General features: G+C 43.1%; 1 protein-coding gene across 2 annotated transcripts; it reads right to left on the bottom strand.

Moving 5' to 3' along the window:
* Window positions 1–1,160: 1,160 nt before the first annotated feature.
* slc35f4 (solute carrier family 35 member F4) lies at window positions 1,161–22,512 on the bottom strand. 2 transcript variants are annotated; one of them, XM_020054015.2, is made up of 7 exons: window positions 22,196–22,512; window positions 3,826–4,126; window positions 3,128–3,347; window positions 2,896–3,021; window positions 2,609–2,801; window positions 2,444–2,533; window positions 1,161–1,832 (listed from the first exon to the last, which is right to left on the bottom strand). In XM_020054015.2, the coding sequence occupies exons 1-7, from the start codon at window positions 22,389–22,391 to the stop codon at window positions 1,591–1,593; spliced, it is 1,368 nt and encodes a 455-aa protein (XP_019909574.1). In that variant the 5' UTR covers window positions 22,392–22,512; the 3' UTR covers window positions 1,161–1,590. The 2 variants fall into 2 exon arrangements, with proteins under 2 accessions (XP_019909574.1, XP_010896220.1); XM_010897918.3 differs by lacking the exon at window positions 22,196–22,512 and adding an exon at window positions 13,540–14,308.
* Window positions 22,513–23,138: the final 626 nt, after the last annotated feature.

Below are 23,138 nucleotides of genomic sequence, written 5' to 3'. Positions count from 1 at the left end.
ACAGCGGGACACAGAAATAAGTAAATAACTTGGGACGGATTAGAGAACCTGCATGAAAAGACGTGCCGCTCTTTCCTGTTTCAGTATGGGAAGGTTTAAATCATCTACAGTTCCATCGGTAATGAGGATTTAAACCCCTCCCTGGATTCCTCCACCTCCCTCTTCCTACTTTTCTCCCTCATTTGCTTTAATGGTGCAGCAGCCACAACAGGCAGTGTCAGTGGATCTGTCACTTCAGCAAATGCTTCATTAGAGGGCACGTCTCACTGACAGAGCTTCAGTCATTACAGCACTGGCTGGGGACAGAGCGCCGTGTCTCAGCCTCAGAGGAAGAAAGCCTATCTCCAACAGACGCCCTCCACACTACTACACAGGAATAAATCAAGTGTCCTGAAATGTATTTAAGATTTTTATCATTCTAAAATGTAGTTCTGCCTGGTGGCTATGGCCCCCTGCTGTTTCAATCGCTCCTGTCACAATCTGGCTATAGAGGAGCAGTGAGCTTCTACCTGCAGAATCAGTGTTAGATTGCTGCTGAGCCATAAACGCCTTTATTGCATAATTACCGGGGATATCTGTGAGAAGGGGGAGCGGAGGGAAGGATGAATGGCACAGAGTGTGCCATACAGTCTGTTATCTGGGCAGAATTCATGAATACATTAGGACTGGAAGAGTCACATGCTACTGGAGATGAAACTGAGAAGAAGGATCAGGGCAAACGACATGGCAGTGGCATAATCCTAGACAGTTACTGTTTCAGCAAGTTAACATTCTTCTGAAGTTTATTACCAAGTACCTTGTGTAGTTGATCAAAAGCAAGCAGTTCATTCCCTGTGTGAGCAGTTCTATCAAGCAGTTAGTTACCATACAAAGTTAGTTATCATATGAAGCTGCTGTCTGTGTCCCACGTGTGTATTCCATGCAAAGGTGATGTAATAGGATGAATGGCCCTGTATAGACCGATAAGGGCCTCAGAAGCTCTGCCAGAAGCCCTCAGCTAATCTGGCCTAGATCCACTGATCCACCATGGCTATTGATAACTGAAAGATGTCAACCATTTTCATGTTTTGAACGTGGGATGTGCTTGTGTTTCAGTGTGGAAAAACTGTGAACACGTGTTTACAAGACAATCTGATTTGATAGATACCAATAACAAGAAATGACACGTCCTTTATTCTTTTATTAAAAAAGAGCCTGTACATTAAGCATAGTGTATTTTCCAAACGTTCCTCTAGATAATCATATATAAGAAGTAAAATGTAAATACTCTATTGATACACCTCTGAGTTAATTCAATAAATACAGATAGGATTGAGCCAAACTGGCCCTGTCAATATTCATATTCACAGAATAAAGTCCATGGAGTAAGTTCAAGGCTGGGCTAACATGGTCTAAGGGCGTGCACGAGGCCTGTTGAGGATTTTAAGAAAGTAAATAACACTTTCCAACATTTCCTTTCTTTAAAAAAAAAATCTAATTTTACTCCCAGCAGTCGCTGGGGAAAGTGACAGACCTTTGACAGTTTCTCTCAGTTTGTTGCCTGCGCCAGAGTCATGCTCAGTGATGGGACAGAACACTGGAGGTCAGGGGTCATGCCAAAGGGATTGAGACTGCTCCGTTGGCTCGGCTGCGACTGCGCGTGTGGATACTGGACTCTGTCAGCTCCTCCCCGTGCTCCTCAGACTTCTTGTCCGCGAAGGCGGCGAGGAAGCGCAGGGTGACCGAGTCCCACTCCTCCGGAAGCAGCAGCAGCAGGAAGCCCAGGCAGATGATGCAGGTGGCAGCCAGGCGCACCACACTGAAGATCACCTCGTGTTTCAACACGTCTACCGCTACGCATTGGGGAGGGGAGGGGGAGCCACGGAAACAGACATGTTTGGATTCATTAAGCAGATGGGAGTTATAAGAGAGATGGGGGAAATGTTTTCGGAGTAATTACGCAAAATAACAGAAACCACAGGACTCAGGTCAGGAGATGAGAGAGGCTTAACCTGGTAGTTTACGGTCAGCACAAGTGGATCACTATCTCGTAATTTTATCGGCCCAGAAAGTTACCCCCTACCAGGCCCGTCTTTACCCAGTGACCTTCCTACAGGCCACTGTGGTTACGCAAAATAACTAGTCTGCAGGCATTTTGTATCGCCTTTGCAACCTGATATTCCCTTAGTGACAAATAGTTGCTGTGTCTGTGAAGGCACATTGACGATTGGGTTGCTGAGGTGAGAGAGAGTCAGGCTTGCTGTGTAATCGGTTTGCTGCCTGCAGCCTCAAGTGCTGACATCTGGATAAAATACCTCCGGACTAAACTACAATGAAGAGGCTTATTCACATTATTTCAGGAGATAGTGACACTAAACATTTGCTTAATATGGACTTCACAAACACTTATACAGAGGGAGACATGCAGGCAGACATGCAGGCAGACAGACAGACAGGCAGATACCTGCATTTCCGGGCACACTGAGTAGTGTCCCTATTGAGATAAGGATGGGGTAGGTGAGCACCACGCCAACATTAACCAGGATATTGAACACTGGAAGAAAAATGATCATGTTAACCCAAGTTGAGAGAGTTTGAGCGTCTGTTTCTCATTGAGGTGTCCACTCACCCAGCCAGAGTCCAGCCAGGCCACACAGGTATCCCCAGGGCAGTGAGGACAGAGAGCCCCAGTGCTCCACTTTGGTGAAGTAGAGAATGAGTGGGATGAAGGAGATGAAGAGAAGATTGAAGACACCCATGGTAGAGAGGAAGTGAGCCACCTCACCCAGGTTGGCGCTGCCCAGAAACATCTTAAATAGCACCTGGAGCACACAACGTCCACGGATGTTAAACAGATGGAGCCGACGCACAAACCAATTGACCAGTATAAACAGACACACCATTAGTACTGCTGACCTTGTAGAGAGCGGATGTGGAAGCAGAGCCCACAGCCAAGGCCACACCTATGATGGAGTCACCATGGAAACCATCTGCATAGGCCATCATGACAATGCCTGTGATTGCCATTATGGCTGCCACAATCTGCAGGGATGTAAACCAATCAGCATTATTACCTGACCATACCTCCAAATCTGCTGTGTGATTCACCAGACAGCTGCTTAAGTAATGGTAGCGGTGGAGTACTGACCCGCACACCCATGAAGCGGTCCTTCAGGACGATCCAGGAAAGCAGGAAGACAAAGGCCTTGTGGCAGCAGTATAGGGCTGAAACATCAGTAGCGGTCAGCTTCCTCAGGGCCAACAGGTACAGGTAGTTTGTCAAGGTCCACAGGATGGAGAACGGGGCTGTCCGTTTCAGGAACAGCTTGAGGGTCATCCCATCTTCTCCGAAAAGCCTGCTGCACTCTCTGGAAAATTGAATTATACAGAGGAAATGGGGGGACAGAGGAGAGGCTATTTGCTCCAAATGTTTGTTGTTGGTAAGAGCACTTACCAAAATGAGTCATCCCTTATCTATTGCCATTAGCAAATGTGAGAGTGGGAACACAAAATCTTTTGTTGGAAGTCAAAAGCATTTTTTCCCTCCGTTTTTTTTGTTGCTGAGGCAATGCTTCATTGAAATGTGCAGACATCAGCATTACAACACTGGCCATATCTTTTGTGCTGCGGTCAATATCTCCATTCACACGCTTGAGTGCCAGTGGTAATTACAAGAGGGATGTGTCATAAAAACAATATCTCACTGAGCAACAGTGGGGATCGGCACCAATAAACACAGAAATAGAAGCATTTAACGAATCTATCGCCGCTCCGATGCACACTCCTGGCTGTCACCCCTGATTCAATACCCTCTGTGGAGTCTTTCACACTGTCATGGTAAATCACCTGAATTTCTGTATCGGTGTCTGCTTGTCCCGGGTGGTGACCAGATGGCCTCCATAGTAGAGAGGGAAGAAGAGAATGTTCCAGTTGGTGCTGAACCAGGAGATAAAGAAGGGGCAGGAGAAGGACTTGAAGGTGAGCTGGACCAACTGAGTGGTGCCCACCCAGGAGGAGGAGACACAAAGGACAAACAGGAGGCCCGCCAGCACCTTCAGCAACGTGTTAGCAAACGCCTGGTACGATGTCCCCTCCGCACTGGTCTCGCTGCCTGGGGTGTCGGCGTGAGACTCAGAGCCCTCCTCTCCTGTAGGAGAAGACAATGCGTTTTCGGGGATAGGGTTATTTATCTAGGTATGACAATGGGCGTGTTTGCATGCAGTTTCCAGGGCCTGGTAAACTGGGTGAACATTTCACGATACACTTTTTTCACTGTACTTCTGTCTAAATGTCAAACTCAAATAGATGCCGTTGGGAGCTTCACAATAGGTGTGCCTAACATTGCTTGTAGGAGGGAGAACATGTGGACAGTATAAGTGGGATGAGCAATATGGATGCTATCAATGGCTTCAGCAATATGTAAGTCAGAATGGCTTCAGGTTCATGGAGGATATCTTTATGGTTCAACAAAATGGACAGCCAAATGTCTTCATTAACAAATGGCTTCAGCAACAAATGTCTTCTGAGCTATGGATGGGGGTACTTGCCAGCACAGTGGCAAACATGAACAGATTTTAAACAGTTTCTTTCCAGAGTGTGGTTGTTAAAGACAGTACACGTGTGGCATTTTAGTAGCCATGTGAAATTCATGACAATTTATGTAATTCAGCTCTGGCTGACCCTCTTTCACAGTGCATCATTTCTTCCTAGTTTAACTGCACTGTAATAACAACAACATGTGTGTGTGTATATATATACTGTACTGTGCAAAAGTCTTAGGCACCTGAAAGTCTAAAAACGAAAGCCATTTATTTGGGTAGTAAGAAGTTTATTGGTAAAAATAAACATATACAGCTCCGGAAAAAATTAAGAGACCACTGCACCCTTTTCTTTCCTTTCCAAACATTTTTAAAAGGAAGGATTTGAGTGAGGAACAGAAGTGTTTAAATTAAGAGACCACTGCAAATTTAACCCTTCTGTTCCTCACTCAGAACTTTCCTTTAAAACTTTTTTGGAAAGGAAAGAAAAATGTGCAGTGGTCTCTTAATTTATTCCGGAGCTCTATATGTATGTGTTTTTAATCACTATTAAATATATATATTTATCGATTTGAAACTTCAGTTTACACAGTAAGTTACCCAGCACTTACAAAGTTGATGTGGAAAAGCTTTTACAAAGACATCCTTGTAGAAGTGTTCCAAAAAGGCCAATGGTTTACAATGTACATTCTATGACGCTTTCCTGGCTTCATCACTGAAGTAAGCAAGTATCGATCATTTGTCCTTAGTGAGCAGTCAGATCCGCAGTTTAAATTACCTACTGTAAAAGCACTAAGGCAAAGCTTTCATAAAATTGTGTTGGCTTAGCATGGTGGTGGCTGGTATCTCATGTCAAAAATAGCAGCATGGAGCACAGGAGATATGCTCTTAACATAGACGTGTATTCAGACCTGCACATAAACCTGAGGCCCCAATAATGTGACATCCATCTAGAATGACACGGCAGATTTGTCAGTATGGCAGGTCCTTGTTCTTAACATTCTTTCTATCACACTTTTAATGAACCAAAATATAAATGTAACTTTTCAAAAATACATTGACAACACAGAGCAGAATCATTCACTATAACTTTCCATTACGAATACAGCGGTGGCAAATACAGTATGCTGATGTCTGAACAACCACAAGAAAACATTGTTAAACGTTCAGCAGCCTTTTTGCTTGCAACTGTAAAGAGAATAGATGACCATAGCTCTGAGTGTGTATTTCTGCATTCTGTGGCTTGAATGCAGACTGTGTTTTTTTTGACCGGGGCAGTGTGCACACAGAACCTGGGAAGAAGAACCACAAAGCCAACTGTTAGCACACATCTAAGCCACGACAACAGCCAACCATGAACTGAGAACAGACATTTAAGGAAATGTATCGACTCCTTATTCCTTACAGCAGTCATTTTGCAGTCATTTGTGAGTCCTTAAAGCCAGCCTATTGAGTCAGTGATTCAAACAGTTCCTGTACATGTTTCATTGAACACCTGTACGAAGGTTCTGGGGTAAGATCACCATCCTCACAAACCAAGCTAACCAAGGAATAACTTGCCATGATAGCAATACTAACAATGCAAGTTGACCGCAGATTGACCAGCTCATCCTTGATCTGTGGGAGACAGACATCTGAGGTGGTATTTTTTCTTCTCTGACCTATGCTGACTGGTACTGTATGGTAGAAGCAACATTCACATCGAAATGCTTTAGGTTACTGACCACAAGTCATATCCATGGTTAAACAGAATGGGATCAGAGAGTGTTTCCTGTTGGTAATGGAGGGCCACCCCCTTCCCAGGCTAATAAATGTCCAATATTCAATGTCCTTTAAAGAACTTTGAGTAACATACTAGCAGGGAAAGCCATAAACACAGGTAATCCAAAATTCTCTGCTAAAGCTTTGTAAACAGATTGGGCTGTAAGCCAATTCATACACAAAATACCACATTTGTCTTCAATAATCAAGGGTTCCATCTGCTGATTCAACAACACCTATAAGAATCCTGCATAGTTGCAGTAAATGTGTGTGTGTGTGTGTGTGTGTGTGTGTTTGTGTGATCATGCATGCATAAAACCTTCAGGCGTCCGTTAGAAAGTTGAAGTTCACCTTTCAGCACAACAACGACCCAAAGCACACATCCAAATCCACAAAAGCATGGCTTCACCAGAAGAAGGTTAATGTTTTGGAATGGCCCAGCCAGAGTCCAGACCTGAATCCAGTTGAACATCTGTGGGGTGATCTGAAGAGGGCTGTGCACAGGAGATGTCCTTGCAATCTGACAGATTTGAAGCGCTTTTGCAAAGAAGAGTGGGCAAATATTGTCACGTCAAGATGTGCCATGCTAATAGTCTCCTACCCAAAAAGATTGGCCAGCTCATCCTTGGTCTGTGGGAGACCCTGAGGTGGTATTTTTTCTTCTCTGACCTATGCTGTCTGGTACTGTATAGTCTCCTACCCAAAAATGATAGGAGTTTGTTTTCAGTTGAATTGTTCATGCTATAGGTCTGACATGATTTATCTTTGTCTCATTCTTTTACATCACAAGAACTCGGCATTTTAACAGGGGTGTGTAGACTTTTTATATCCACTGTATGTGTGTCTGAGCATGTGAATGTGAGTCTGAGCGTGTGAATGTGAGTCTGAGCATGTGAATGTGAGTCTGAGCGTGTGAATGTGAGTCTGAGCGTGTGAATGTGAGTCTGAGCGTGTGAATGTGAATCTGAGCGTGTGAATGTGAGTCTGAGCGTGTGAATGTGAGTCTGAGCCTGCATACATGCAGCTTTGTAAAAGCAGAGCTGTCTGCGTCACTAAAATGACGTGAGGGTGTTTCTGGAGAGTGCCAGGACTCATGATACCGTTATACTGTATAGCCCTGCACGCGTGATCAATTTACACTAGGGAATAAAAGACTACATGTGCTGGTTTTTGGCAGCTCACTCTCAGCCCGCTGGCTCAGCACTGTGGGTTAGTACAGCCCTTTTCTAAGACAGCTATCTGTTATTTGGTACTTTTTAAGGATCCCTATTAGTCACAGCTGAAGCAACCACTCTCTTTCTGGGATCAAATCATAAATCACACCACAAGAAAATACATAACATTAACATGCTCAATAGCAAACCTGTATAAGTTAAATGCACAACACAAATTTCAATAATAATAACAAATAGTACTTAATAAATAATTTAACTAAAATCAGATTGGATTTTAAGCCTAAGTAACCTGGGGTGGCAGATAATTTCATGTAGTCATGGTTCTATTTAGTACAGTGTGCTATGGTTGAGTAAGTGATTTGTCACAAATACAATGCTTTATGTTTTTGTGATATTTAGGACAACTTCATAGCTAATTGCTGATTCCAAAAGTTTCACTGAAGTCTTACATTAAAGCGTTAAGCTACCTTTTTCTGTCTTAATCCCTTAAAGCCAATTTTCTACAATTTGTTTCAACAGTAAGCATATTCAGTGCCCTTCCCTATGCATGTTGACTTGTTAGTTTCTCTGTAATTGCTTTCTGTGGAACACCTGGTAGCAGGCTGATAAGTTTTTGCCGGACCTCAAAAGCGGAGCCGGCCAAGAAGAGCGAATATCTCTTACTGAGTGAGTGGGTGAGTGGATGAGTGAGTGGGTGAGTGGGTGAGTGGATGAGTGAGTGGGTGAGTGACTGACTGTCTACTATGAGAGGTGATTATGAGGGGTGATTCGTGCATTTAATAGGCCTAGGGAAGCTGTCTCCGCATCTATGGTAGTGTATAATAGAACGTCTATGCTTTGCTAGAAAGTGATGAATGGCATCTTGGTTGATAGCTCTAGCCTTGCTGTGAGCTAACTTCGTTAAAGAGAAAAATGAAGTGATAGAATTACTTCAGGAAATGTCATTATACATGTAGGTCTATGTGTGAGTTTTGTTTATATTGAATGTCCAAAATGTCATGGTCTGATCATTTGACTAGCCTATTTATCCCCCATTCAGCCACGTATAGGAGAATAATATTAATATAGTGCATTGTGAAAACACGATGTATTTGTTTTGTATTTAGGCATAGTTGCAGGGTAAGTTTGACTCTGTGTTATAAAGCGAATGCCTTTTGTATTCAGGCGTTGTTGCTCAACTACAGAGGCCCTACGCGGTCCTAAGAGGCAGAGTAAAACGTTCGCAGGAATAAGGGCAACGAGTAGGAAGTACTGTGATGGTTGAGGAGCGTGCTTATAAAGCCATAATTGATATCGAATTGGATGACTGTGTCTTTCATCACTCATGGATCACTATTACAGTTTAAACATTTATATTTTCAAAGTAATCATTGGGTTTATTTGTGACCAACTTATTTTGCTTGCACACATGTGCAAGTTTACATTTCCTAATTCATTTGTACTTCATGAGTGAAGAGTGGCTATTTCAGTACGACAATTACCTATTCATATACCTCCAAATCAAACAAAATATTATGTTGCCTTTGTTTTCACAATCGCTTAAGCCAGGTATCTCCAACTCTGCTGCTGGAGATACTATCCTGGTTGTTTTCACTCCAACCCTAATCTAGCTCACTTTCAAATAATTAGACAGTCAGTGAAGGCTGCATACACATGGGGTTGGAATGAAAATTTACCAGAACAGTATCTCTGGAGCAGGATTGGAGTAAGGTTGGAGCAGGGCTGGAGTACCAATACTGTGATGACGACGAGGCGGAGGGGGTTCTGGGGCCCAGTGCGGTGCCAGCTGGTTTCAGCCTACCCAGAGGCTGGCGGGAGCTACAAGACGCCAGCACGATCCCCAACCCTGGGTCCGCAACCCCGGAGGAGACAACGAAGAAGGCGGCGTCACCGACCCGCTGTGGGCAAGCAGGGGCCCCCAAGGCACGGCTGACACCCCCGGAAGTTCATCTTCAGTCTCACTAGCGCTCAATTATTATGATTATTCCTAGGAAGGTAGTAGATACTGGTAATGCCTATTACTGGCTAATACACTGTTAAAACGGCCAGTGGCAAACGCCATACATATTTGTGGTGGAGGTAAACTTAGTAAGAAACGTTAGTCAGTTTAACTGTATCAGTGTCATTCACGAATGGCCAATTAACTGTTAAAACGACCAGTGGCAAAAGAGGATTTGTTCAGGATAGAGACAAGAGGCTATACTGACACCCAGCAAATGTACAGCTCCGTAATGTAGTGGTTAACAACACAGCCTTTCACGTGGGCGACCCAGGTTTCAAATCTTGAAAGGACAGCACTTTCTATTGCAGGCTGGCTGAACTAGGCTTGCCTGTTTTTTTCAGGGTTTTGTATTCTCTACTCCATCAAGGTCTAGGGGAAAACATTTTCCTCTAAGTTTAGATTGAAGATATGGTTAATAGAAGCACAAATATAATGCTAACTCTCTTAACTACCATGTGCTAGTTCACCTTCCAGGTTGTCAGTACCAGGTAGTTTGTCCTCATTAGTTCCTCATTTAATTCAAAACTGCAATTCTTATCTTTCATTATTTGGTCAGTTTTACATAAATAAGCTCAGTGAAGGCTCTGTGTTGGTTGCTGGCATAAAATTCCTGAGTTTGCTAATTTTGTAAATAAAAAAAGTCATTGAAGTGATTTGCTAAGTCAGAGTTTTTAACTAATGAGCCATTACACTAATTTTAATTGATTTTAATTTTGTATTCCAGATATACCTTTTTGCTGTAATCCTTTTCATGTTTCTTTGATTTAGAGTGCAGTTTCTGTGTTCTTGCTATTCATCTAATTTGCTTAGTAGGTATTGATCCCAGATTTAAAGAGAATAAGGGTAAAATTAATTTGTAAAGTGTCATTTATAATGTATTTCTATGGTGGATGTTTTGTTTTGTTCTTATACACTTTAAAACCTAAGAAGTATAATGAAAGACTTATACAGAATGATAATGTAAAGTGACTATAAAGCTACTACAGCAGTCAGTACCAACTCCTGCAAAAGTCACGGTGAGGCCTAAAAGGTTTTAATGACAAACCCAACCGTAACAGTGTTCAACTGCATTCACACACCGTAAGCTACTACAACATTACAGTTGAGTATTGCATCTTTCCAAAAATGGCCAAATGCAGATTAGAAACAAAGACAGTGCATTAGAATCGCTTCCAGTCAATGTTGTTTGACTTCTTTCTTGAAAGGACCATTTTAATTGTTTTCTGTATTCTTGTCCCAGTTTCCTCTATGGATACGGTGGCATCTGAGGTTTCCTTTGACAATTAGATGCTACATTTCACCGGCTTTTGGAACTCTGTCAATTTGGCTGGAGATCTATGCTTACAGAGTTTTATATTGCAGTTTCATACTGGATCAAAATGTTATCTCCAATACATCCAGGAAAGGCAGTTGGCACTTAGCTATACATCAATAGATATCTATGCCGGAAAACTAAAGATTTGTCATAAATGTTTTATCTTTATTTGACCCAGATGAGGACAAACCGCTGGAAACGTGGTGGAAGGGAAAGAGAATAACAAATTATTTTAAATCAGAAGTAACCATTTTCATTTTAAGTTTCTCTTTGTGTCTCTCTATGTGTCTCTCTCAGTCCTCCGCTCTCAAACTCACCATTCAAATACCTTGACAACACTGAGAGGAATGTTGTGGCTGCAGAGTGACACATTCTGATCTTGTAAGCATCCTGTTTCCCCAGGCACAATCTCCACACTGTGACCCAAGATATTAGAACTGTCAGTCCACACTCCACCTCATTAATTCTTAATTATTGGCTTAATTTGAGATCATGTAAAAGACACCAATATTGCCTGACACAGCTATAAAAACATAATTTACAGAACATTTGTTTGAAGGTGCAATCAGGGTGGACAAGATCTCCTGACATGGGATTTGGCAATGGTGAACCGGGTACGCCTCCTTTTGAATTGATGGGGTTGGTGGAGCTCAGTACACTCAATACAGGAGACCATACAGTATTGACTCTAGCTTCATTACACCAGACAGTTGGGGAGCTCCACCCATTATCTCTACACCTCCATCTGTAATGAGCATCTCGTACCTCCTTGGGTCGCTACTCTAGGCCAGTGGTTCCAAATCATTCTCAGTTACTGTACCGCCAACAGAAAGGAACCCTTGTGTTCATTTTACTAGTAATCCTATGATGAATTACCCCCTGTTGATAGGCCAAGGACCCCCTGATGATAGGCCAAGTACCCCCTGAGTATAGGCCATGTAGCCCCTGTTGATAGGCCAAGGACCCTCAGGGGTCCTAGTCCCTGGTTGGGTACCACTGCACTAGGATGTCTGGAGTAGTGTTCACAGAGTCGGCTTCAGGTGTAGAACCACCACGGTCACACTGGAAGACTGACTGGAAGAGTCATTTAAATAATGAATTGACAATCAAAAGTTTGGAAATCCATAAAATAAAAAAAGTGACAATCCATTCAAGTGAAAAACATTTGACTGGTACTGTATATATTGACTGGTACTGTATGTATTGACTGGTACTGTATATATTGACTGGTACTGTATGTATTGACTGGTACTGTATATATTGACTGGTACTGTATGTATTAACTGGTACTGTATATATTGACTGGTACTGTATGTATTCTAAGTTCCCTAAGATAGGGAACGAGGTATGACAACTTGCGGGCCGTTCTAGATCTGAGAGGTGAAGGACAGAAGGGCGTTGCTACCGGGGCCTTGTCCTCTGCCCTGGCCTTGTATTTTTTTCATGTTAACACAAGTTAATCTATAGCCTTTTTTTCATCTTAACACAAATAAAAATACCAAGGTCTTGGCGCCCCCTCTTGCTTGGTCTAAACTATCGGCAGGCCTATTAAGAGAACATACTTTATTTATACTGACAATGTGACGCAGTGCCCCTGCATGGACCTCAGATTCCAATTCATCCTCTACTGTAGCACAGTGACTGAAGGATGGTGAGCACAGTAAAAGACTAGCACTGAATCCAATAGATGGCTACAGCAGGTTACAATGATGTTCCTACATCAGCATGCAGCAGTTTACATAACTCAGGCAGTGCATCTAGTCCATAGTTGGTGAGAGGAAAATACATGGATTATTTCAGGACTTCTAGTATTGGGTATGGGTGTTGTTCTGCGGCAAACTAGATAAAGGCAATATTATGGAACATAAAGTCTTAAAAATAGGAAAGTGCTGTGGAGAGGATGTCACCTAGATCCTGAATCTTTGTCTGCATTAGGTACCAATGTCCCTAAACTGAGTTTTCCTCAAATGAATCACATGCAACACATGTAATCAACAAAATGTTAGATCAGTCAAGCCGTCACCTTGTTTTGATATCTCAGCATTACTAGTGTGGCAGAAAGACAACTGAACATGCATATACTGTAATGCCAGAATCCCTTTCTGTGAATTCTGCAGCTCCTCCAAAGGAATGATGAAGAGCAAAGGCATGAAAGTGTCCCATAGTTCTGTAGTCCAATCCTTCAAACAAAAATATTGAAATAATCAGCAGTTGAGTAATATAAGGATGAGTTGTTTGACTGTGATTAATCGCCGGACAATGAAACAAATAATCTATCAGAAACATACATCCTTGTGCCTAAACATTTTCAAGCCTTTACTACATTTCAAAGACTCAAAAAGCTCAGTATGCACTCTGCTGTGGAACCACATATGGTATGGGTTCATCTCTACAGAAAGACCAAAGCACACGATTACACTAGAACCGGACACATCCAAATGTGTTTCAGCCAACAGCCCCCCTGCCTGTCTTCATTTACCTCGTTCTATCTCTCTCCTGTTCTGCCCTTTGGGGACTCGTTTAAATGAAAGACCAGGTTAGACCAGAGACAATTCAGGCCCATTAATATGGAAACACTTTCACTGCATTGAGTCATAGGCATTAATAAAGACACAGTAGTCTGACCATGCGTCCCTGCTCTGAGAGAATGGTTGGATGGGGTTCCAACGCTGTACATTTCAAACACACGAACAAGCACGCATATGAAAAGGCACACCCACGGGCGTCGTACCTGCTCCCGTCCCTCTACCCCCAGTCCAGAGTCTTTACCTTCAGAGATGTGGCAGGTAAGGACCTGGGAGCTGTAGGAGCTGAGAGGAGCCACTCTGGCTGAGTGCTTCTTCATCCTCCACAAGGGGGCAGAGCCAACAGTCCCTCCCTGGAACGTGTTGTCTGTCTTGCCTCCTTGGGCTGCTGCTATACTCAGCAACTCCTCCTGCAATCCCTCTGCATCCCCGGGATGCTGGCTCGTCCACAGGCGGTTTGCTTTATATCTCTATCACTGTCTTCCTTCTAAATGTCTATGGGTGTTTATATCTCTTCCTTATTTTCTTGTCTCTTCCTGTTTCTCAATCAGCTTAGTGGTTTGAGAAACCCTCACTGTTTCTTACTCTGATGCTCTCTTTGGAGACGGGTGAAGCTCAGCAGAATGGTGTCTCTCTCTTTCTGGACAGGATGGAAGCTTAGTGGAATGCTGTCTCTCTCTCTAGACAGAGATGAAACTCAGTAGAATGGTCCCTGTCTCTGTGAACAGAGTTCAAGCTCAGTAGGATGCGGTCTCTCTCTCTCTGGACTGAGGTGAAGCTCAGCAGAAGGATGTCTCACTCTGGAATGAGGTGAAGCTCATTAGATTGAAGTCTGTCTCCCTGGACAGAGGTAATGCTCAGCGGGATGCTGTCTGTCTCTCTAGACAGAGATGAAGCTCAGCAGGATGCTGTCTGCCTCTCTAGACAGAGGTGAAGCTCACCAGGATGCTGTCTCTCTGCTGTAGAGTGGAGTACTCCACTGTTGCACTGTCAAGCCATGATCCAACGCGCCACTGTCTCCAAGGGAGACTGAGATTTGAGTGTGTGGCACGGCACAATCACTCTTTTCATCTCGTTCCTTTCGTTCCCCCTCCTCCTCACTTGTTTTCCCCTCCTCTTCTTTTGCTCTGCAAATCAGCTGCTTTGTTAGGATGGTAACCATGCAACCAGGGCAAATTATGCTGTGTTAGCTGCTGCCCCCTCCTTCTGTCCTCCTATCATCCAGCTCCCAATCACGCTCTCTCCCTCCTCTGCTGGCACTTCTCATCTACTTCACTCCTCCTTCAGTCTTGTATTATTTATAGAGGTCCCGCACTGTTGTCTGCGCCACTGCAACACTAATGAATTGAACTGAGAAAGGGAAAGGACTTACCTAAGCCCACCCACCCACCCAATACACCAACCCAATACACCAACCCACCCACCCACCCACCAACCTGTCTGCGGTTTCCGCTATCAGCGAATCAAATGGGCCCAGAGTTCACATTGGCCTATACATCAATAGCATTCAGCAACATCAGAAATGGAATATTAGATATTCTGCATACTTTCATGCCCGTAAAATAAATCCAGGGCAGGCTGGGCAGGCTGGGCAGCTGGGATGGAAGTCATATTTCACTTCAGGGCTCGACAGCAGTATTTCACCAGATATATCAAGAACCATACAGTGAACCTTCAGGGAGCGACAGCAGTATTTCACCAGATATATCAACAACCATACAGTGAACCTTCAGGGAGCGACAGCAGTATTTCACCAGATATATCAACAACCATACAGTGAACCTTCAGGGAGCGACAGCAGTATTTCACCAGATATATCAACAACCATACAGTGAACCAGCAGCGCAGCACCTTTTCATTAGGGGGCCCTGATTAACGGGAAACCGACTGCCACTGCCTTTTGGCTGCCATGTGTACCGCCCCCTCCCCCTGTCACTACATAATGGTCACCCAGACTCCCGGCTCCCTCCCCCGTCTCTACTCCCCTCCGACGGTGACTCAGAATCCCAGCAGAGCTACAGGCAGCAGGACAGATCACAGCACTCCACTGTTCCTCAGAGCCAGACAGTGAGCGAGGCAGGGCTGACTGGAGAGCTGGCTCTGCCTGCACCTTGTGCTTGTTTGATGGGTTGTAAAACAGAAGGCGACGCCACTGCCCCGTCGTTCTGACAGACACTATTTTAATGCCTTTCATTACTTGTTTGACTGCAAATTCCACGGGGTACAGAGAACCAGGTGCGTCCAGCACCAATGCTCTTTTGCCCTGCAGCAACTTTATAAACTGAAGCATTTATTCTTTGCTGTGTCGTTTCGTCCAAACTCCGCTGGCCTCTTGGTGCTTCTGAGCACAACCGTACATGGCATTAATATAACGTGGAAGTCTTCAGCGTTACGGTGATGGGAATAAAGGTGAATACACGTGAAGGTATAGAGTAAGTGGTGATGTTTGTAAGAAGTTGATTGTGGGTCTGTACAGCGCAGTATGTAAGCAGAGAATGGGTTGGGTGGGGCTAGGAGGTTGGAATGGCCCCTCCCCTGAGGCAGGGGGGTATACTTAAAAATAGCCCTGCTGAACCACAGTGGAGCCAACAGCTAGACAGGGAGGAATAATGCAGCGAGTCAGCACATTTGGCCCAAGGATGCTAATCAGCTGGTACTTACAGCTCAGGTGATTAAGCATGAATATGGTATGTAGATGAAAATCAGGTGCTATTAGATCATTAAAAGCTGACAAGGTGATAATCTCCCCAACCTCCAGACATACATTCACACCACAATGCCCACTCATCTACATTTACACTAGCCTCCAATGATCACAGTAACAATTAAATACTGTTGGAATGAAAAGTAATTGCACAACAAAACATCCAAGGGCCAAAACATATTTACATATTCGTACTGAACCACCTAAAATCATCCAGGCATGTCCATTTGATCCTGGTTCATTCACCTCTTTTCCTTTCAGACAACATGTTTCAGACTCATGTTAGACACATGTTTCAGACTCATGTTAGACACATGTTTCAGACACATGTTGGACAAACGTTTTAGACACATTAGACACATGTTTCAGACACGTTAGACACATGTTTCAGACACATGTTAGACACATGTTTCAGACACATTAGACAAATGTTTCAGACACGTTATACACATGTTTCAGACACGTTAGACACATGTTTCAGACACATGTTAGACACATGTTTCAGACACATGTTAGACACATGTTTCAGACACATGTTAGACACATGTTTCAGACACATGTTAGACACATGTTTCAGACACGTTAGACACATGTTTCAGACACATGTTAGACACATGTTTCAGACACATGTTAGACATGTTTCAGACGCAGAGCAGAAATAGCATCTGGTGAGATGGAACATCGGGTATGTTGCCTTGTCCTAATGCTTTGTCTAGATCTCACCGCAACCGCTGGGACCAGTGGAACCAAGTAAGGTCTTAAGGAGTCATCCCAACGGTACCTTTTGAGTAGCTCACACTGTTGTCCTGTGCTGCAAAGCAGAGAATCACAGGTTTGAGCCCAGGATGGACTGTTTGAACACTGGAGGGAGCTGAGCTGTGAGCAGCAAAACGACTCAGTTCACTCTGTCCCAATGACACTTCACTTCTCCACCTCATCTCTAAACATCCACATCCTTCCAGCCTCTCATCACAACCAACACAATGTCACATCTCGGGCACAAGCCCCCCCACCCCACCCCTCAAAATGAGAATCACTCCTCCATGGCAACGACAGTGGTCTGGTGTGCTCCAACCGTGTGCCCTGACGCAGTTGCCCCATTCAGGTCCTTTGTAATTTAAATGAGTCCTTTTTCCTCTGCCACCGTCCAGCCCTTTGTCTTTATGCATCTTTCTGTCATCCAGCACATCTCAGAGGAGAGCAGAAAGATGACAAGAGGAGGGAGAGAGGAGAAAGAGGACAAGAGATCTTAGAGGAGAGAGAGCTCCTGAAATAATTGATTAAAGGAGGTGGTGGTGTAATTGTATTCTGACTAACTCACATGCTTATTAGACACACGGTATGTGAGATTGGCAGAAAGGAGCATCCTCTTTCAGCATTACCAACTCTTTTGTTATGCTGCTGGTGTCTAATGTGCATATAAATATAACAGGTCACAGGCCGTGGTTGGTTATCTAATCTCTCTTCGGGGACCCACAGACACAGCTTCGTGTGTGTATTTAATCTATTCCAAAGACAGCACACCCCCGATTCAACTGTTCGACTAATTATGAAGACCCTTGAATATGTGAATCAGATGAACTAGTTCAGGGTTGTGTCTGAATTCTGAGATCCAGTGACCTAGAGCCCCACATGCTGTACATAGGAGCATGTTATGTGCATTCATTGACTCTCCAGGGCCTAGGGTCACTGAGGCCGTGTGAGCAATTCTGCATTTAGATAATGGATGTCAGCGTGGGTTCAATTCAAGGAGCTCTCCATGTTGATTTACACAAGCAGCTTGTAATTAGGCTAAGTAGACTTCCATTCAAATCCCCCCTTTTGAGCAGCTGAAATTTCTTTTGGAGGACTGAAGGACACTGTGGAAGTTTACTCATACACCACAAGAGGGCATTAGGAGACTGCTAAAGGGATTGGCTGCACTGAACAGGTTTTCTGTTGCCGTTTGGAGTGAGATGAGGACGAAGACCAGAGAGAGGAACATGGTATGTCCCACTGCTAACAGTTCATCTACCAGTGGAGTAGGGACCCTGTCTTATACAGATGGTTGCAAGCACAAATATGGTGTTAAATAGTTGTAATTTCTTTCAATAATGAGAACCACTTCGTATAACTCCCTGTTAGGAATATACAGTTCATGCCGAGTTACTCTTAATCACCTAGCTCAATGTTCTTCGTTGCAAGGTCAATGGGCTTCTGGCGGGCCCTGGTGGCAATCATTGTAGCCACGAGGGATCCCCCATTGCAAAGATAAGGATTGCATCATTTCTTTCTTGTGGTGGCCCCTTATCGACCAAAAGTGGCCCCTGTCAGAATGTCAGTGAAGAACACTGACCTAGATTATTTCGTGAGGTGTCTTGCCTCTAGTTTAATGTGTGCTCATTAATTTATTAGCTTTATCCTCTGTGGGGTCAACAACAGGGCTTTCAGAGCCCTCTCGCGTTGTGTCTTCACTCGTCACACTATCTTAACCTAATCTTAACCCCTCTTTTCTACTCAAAAACAGTGAAATATTACATTGCTAATGTTCTCACCAGTTCAACTAATCATCATTTTTTATTCACATACATTGCCCAAAAAATTCAAACATGATCCATGATGTGAATTTGACCCAAATTTACACCAACCTTTGACCTGCTGGGACGTAATACTAATACCTAATACTGACAGACATAAGATGGAACCACGCCGATCGCAGGGACATAAGCAGGATTTCCCCATGATGCTCAGAGGTTGAGCAACACTGATCTGAAATCCATTTGACCCCTGCAATTGGATATTTTTATCTATATGTGAATCATGTGTCGTAAAAACAAGCTGCTTCCTGCACAGGACTGACCTTCCTGATTACAGAGATAGTGTAAGTACTATTAACCCATTAGGCTAACAGGCTGACTATTATAAAATGACTATTTAGATCTCATCAGCCTTTAGATAAAGAGGGAAAACTGTACTGTACTAACTACCCAGTCAAACTGATGTAAACAGTGTCAAACACAAGAATATTAACTCCTCCGCATTTTCTAGGTTGCAGAAGAGAACCTCTTCAAATAGGACCAGAATTTGGAGCACCTTTTACCATGCACTGAGGTTAGTCAGGCATAACCTCAGCAGTCCTTAAACTCTTCCAAAGAAATGTTGTAATCATTACTTAGTACAGTTAATTGTTAGGTCAGTTTGATCACATTTTGGGTCCATACCTTTTAAGAGATGCCCTTGAATGAGCGTCAAAACCAGAACAAAGACTATGGGACACGTTAAAGAAGATGTTCACACCGACTAGCAGATCCATAGTACTATTTATGTTTACGTAGTCCACCAAAGATCAACCATTCATAAAAAAGCTAAGGGCTAGCAGTGCTAGGTGGTTCTATAAATAGCACTAATAAGGGGAGATGATCATGTTTACTATGTTTTTTTGATTGATATGAGTTTCTGAACAGAGGTCTTATTACAACATCCATTTTAATATCAGCTGCCAGCCTGGTGCTGAGTGGTGTTGCCATAGCCTGTCATTTCACAATACTATCCGCCAAAAATTACACTAATAGTAGGGCTTGTTTGAGGGATGCTGATAGGTGTGTTTGGCTGAGCAGGACCAGATTGGTGTCCCCAGAATTTAAATGATGACTTGAGCTAGGGAAAGTTACAGTTAGATAACCATAACCATAAACATATCCTCTCCGTTTTCATATTACAATGTCAGCTTTAGCCAACTGCCTTTCTGAAAATGTAGTCCATGAACTTCCTTCTGAGGCATCTTTTATTATTCACTGCAAATGGCAACACTAAGAAAATGGAAAACGAAAGTAGCAAAACATATAATTACCCAATTATGTGGCAAACTCAAACTAATCTAATACTCTTTCTGGCCAGTGCATTAGGTACTTAACTATTCACAAAACGGATTGCTCACAGACAAATTAGTCAAATGGTCATGGCTTGCAATATATAGGAGACAGATTGGCTCTGAGGCATTCAATTACTGTTCAGTAGAACAGCAGAATGGAAAAAACAAGCGACCTGAGCGACTTTGACTGTGTAATGATTGTTGGTGCCAGACACACAGGCAGTCCTCTGGCTTATAAGAGCTCATTGACGAGAGATGTAGAAGGTGTAATGGCAATTTCTAAAGTCCAAATAGTTCTATGAAAATGGTAGGTAAGACAGGAGAAATCAATTGCGCAATAAGCGGTTTTAATTAAACTTGCAAGGAGAAAGTATGCAACAAAGGACAACAGCCAACATTTTACCACAGGTAAAAAACCAGAGCAGTACCACAGCAGGGTGCAGAATGGCATCTTGGAACACATGTATGTCCCTGTTTTGGATGGGTTACTGCAGCAGACAAGTACACCAGGCTAAACTCCTATCACATAAAACCAAGAAGAACGGGCACGCAACCACCAACACTGGACAATTAATTATCAGTGGAAAAACAATGCCTGGTCCAATGAATCCTAGTTCAGTAAACGTGAGTGCTCTACGTGGTCTCCAGAGTGAAGAGAATGTCTTTGGGATGGGATGGAATGTTTGTTTGAACAGTATGTATGTACCACCATCAGCATGTCGAGAGCTACTGTAACCCCATAGAACATTTCTCTTTGTAGAGTAGATGCCCGAACAACTCTGGCTATTTTTGTTATATGCAACAATTCTTTTTTTTTAATTGTATGATAATGAACTGACTAAGCGTGCTATTAATCTCCACACTAACAACACCAGCTCCTTGCACCAGTGAACTGGTCGCAGATCTTGATTTTAAGATTTTTAGCTGCACCTCGGTGTAGAACCAAAGGGTCTGTTGAGGAATGGCACGTTTTAGGCCTTTCAAATACACTTGAAATAGTGTGAAATAGTATGATTCAATTATTTAATTTGATCCTGTCATTATCACTGGCTGTATAACCAAATTCTTAAATAAATCACTTGGTTTATAGGGCTCTCTCATCTGAGGGGACAAGTGGGACCATGCTAATAATTTTCTTTTAATTATATTCCCAGTCAAGATATTGAAAGTGATGCCAGGAAGCAAAGATTATAAAGTAATGCAATAGGAGAGACAGATATTTGTTCATCCTCAGGTGCTGATTCTGCTGTGGCAGAGGAACATCAAGGAACCCAACAACGTGGTCAACCAGAGTTAGGGTGCTCCCATGGACTTGCTATTTGCATATGAACCTGTCTCTATAATGTTTGGGGACCCACTCTGTAATGGTATGCATATCTTCCAGACAGGCTTCAACAGAAAGGAATAAATATCTTCTCAGTTCTGATGTCCGATTTGCATGCTGAAAGTTATTTCCCCAGCACCTGAATACTGGTTATGACTTAATAACGCCTTAAATCCTCTTTAATAATGCCCTAAAGCCTGGTGGAGACTTATTATCTACCCAGAGAGTGATTCTTTGTTTCACTGACCTCCATTGTTCTAAATTTTTTTTTATTAATTCAGATGTGCAGTGAAAATATTTTAATTCCGTAAGCAAACATTTATTGCAAAGCTAAGTCACCAAGCCAGTTAATGATGGCCCAGGCATATTACTTGCATATTTTTCTGTCAGTGAGGTGACAAGCAACCCAATGCATATGATAACCCAATGCACGCACAAGTCACTGTGTTTATATTAAATCATATTAGGATAATGCATAGTGTTTGTCTGTCTGCATATCTGTCTGCCTGTCAATAGGGATGTGAAGAGAAACCAAGCAATATGTTTCCTCTCTATAGCTGCAGCTGTCAGAGTGGTTCAATTACCTCTCCTATCACAAACTGTATACAGCCCCAATACCATTATCTCATAGGTAGAAAACAGAACGATGAAAAACAAAAGCATCTTCAGACATCATCGAATACTTTTTAATACTGGTTTTAAAACTGTCTTACATTAACAGTGGGAACTGGTGGAATAACCAATATAAAATTTGCACACCCCAAAACACAGTTTCATATTGTAAGTGAAGAATCAAGATAATGTTTAAGACTGTTTCTGCAACTGAACGGTTATGCTGATTTTTATTTAATTTCCTATGAAGAAGCAAGGCTGCTGTATCCCGCTACTCCACCCACCCCTTCCCCACCACCCTATCGGTCCCACTATCAGTATGCTGGTCACACATTAGCTAGGACTGAGCACATCAATAGTGTAAAATTGGCAAAACCCTTTTGTTTTACGCTTACGTTTTCATGACTTACTTCTATGACTGGAGTAGCCTGGGTAATAGCCGTAATAACCAGTGATACGCAGAATCCTGTCCTCAATATCTTGCACGCCGTTGGCAGTCACTTTGGACGTGGTGTCAACCAGTTTGCCAGGTAGGTGCGTGCTCAACGTTTCCAGCTGAAAGCAGGGCTGGTCTCCTCCACCTTCAGCACCCTCGGTACTGATCATCGTAAGTCCAAACGAGTTGTCAAAATGGAAGGTTTAAAGTGTTCGGCGCTCACCATGCGAAAAATCGTATCAATGGCACATCGACCATGTAAGGACATTCACATTCCACCACATTGTGCGGGCTAAGCGCGGAGGTTATTGAACTTCGGTATCGTGAAACAAATCGTACACCAGGGGGCGTGTCAATATCGACTATTTAGTAGTCTCTGGCCCAATCTCAATACCCTTCGCGCTATGCCCTTGCGGAGATTTGGATGACAGGTTGTTAGTCTGCTGGAAATGCCACGGTACGTGGAACGTGTATCTGTTCTAATTCCCTTCCTAAAGATATTTTATAGAAAATGTTATGCATTTGTGACAATATTGCCACTCAAATTACTGGAAAATTCTAATACTGATATTTTCTTTAATCTTCCGATTTATTTGGTGGTTTTTAAGATGAACATGTCATGTGAAGTTACTAGATATTGTTCAGTGGAATCATGCATTAGGACTAGGGAGTGGGCGAGAGTGCAACAGGTCTGTAACAGCTCGGTACCCCATCACACAGTGGTTCACATCCTTCAAAAATCTGTTTAACACAGGCAGTTTAAAACAGAATATCGGCAGTGATGAGTCTCACTCTTCCATATTGTTACATATTTGAAACAAAATGGATGTATTCAAGTATGTGGATAGAATCATATGTTAAATCCATAACAATCAAATGTTCCTTGCTAGCTGAAGATGAGCCAGTGCTTCAAGGGT

The sequence above is a fragment of the Esox lucius genome, chromosome 15 (assembly GCF_011004845.1).
Source record: "Esox lucius isolate fEsoLuc1 chromosome 15, fEsoLuc1.pri, whole genome shotgun sequence".
In the NCBI taxonomy this organism is placed as follows: domain Eukaryota; kingdom Metazoa; phylum Chordata; class Actinopteri; order Esociformes; family Esocidae; genus Esox; species Esox lucius.
The sequence above is the reverse complement of the archived record's forward strand: the minus strand, read 5'-3'. Positions and strand labels throughout refer to the sequence as shown.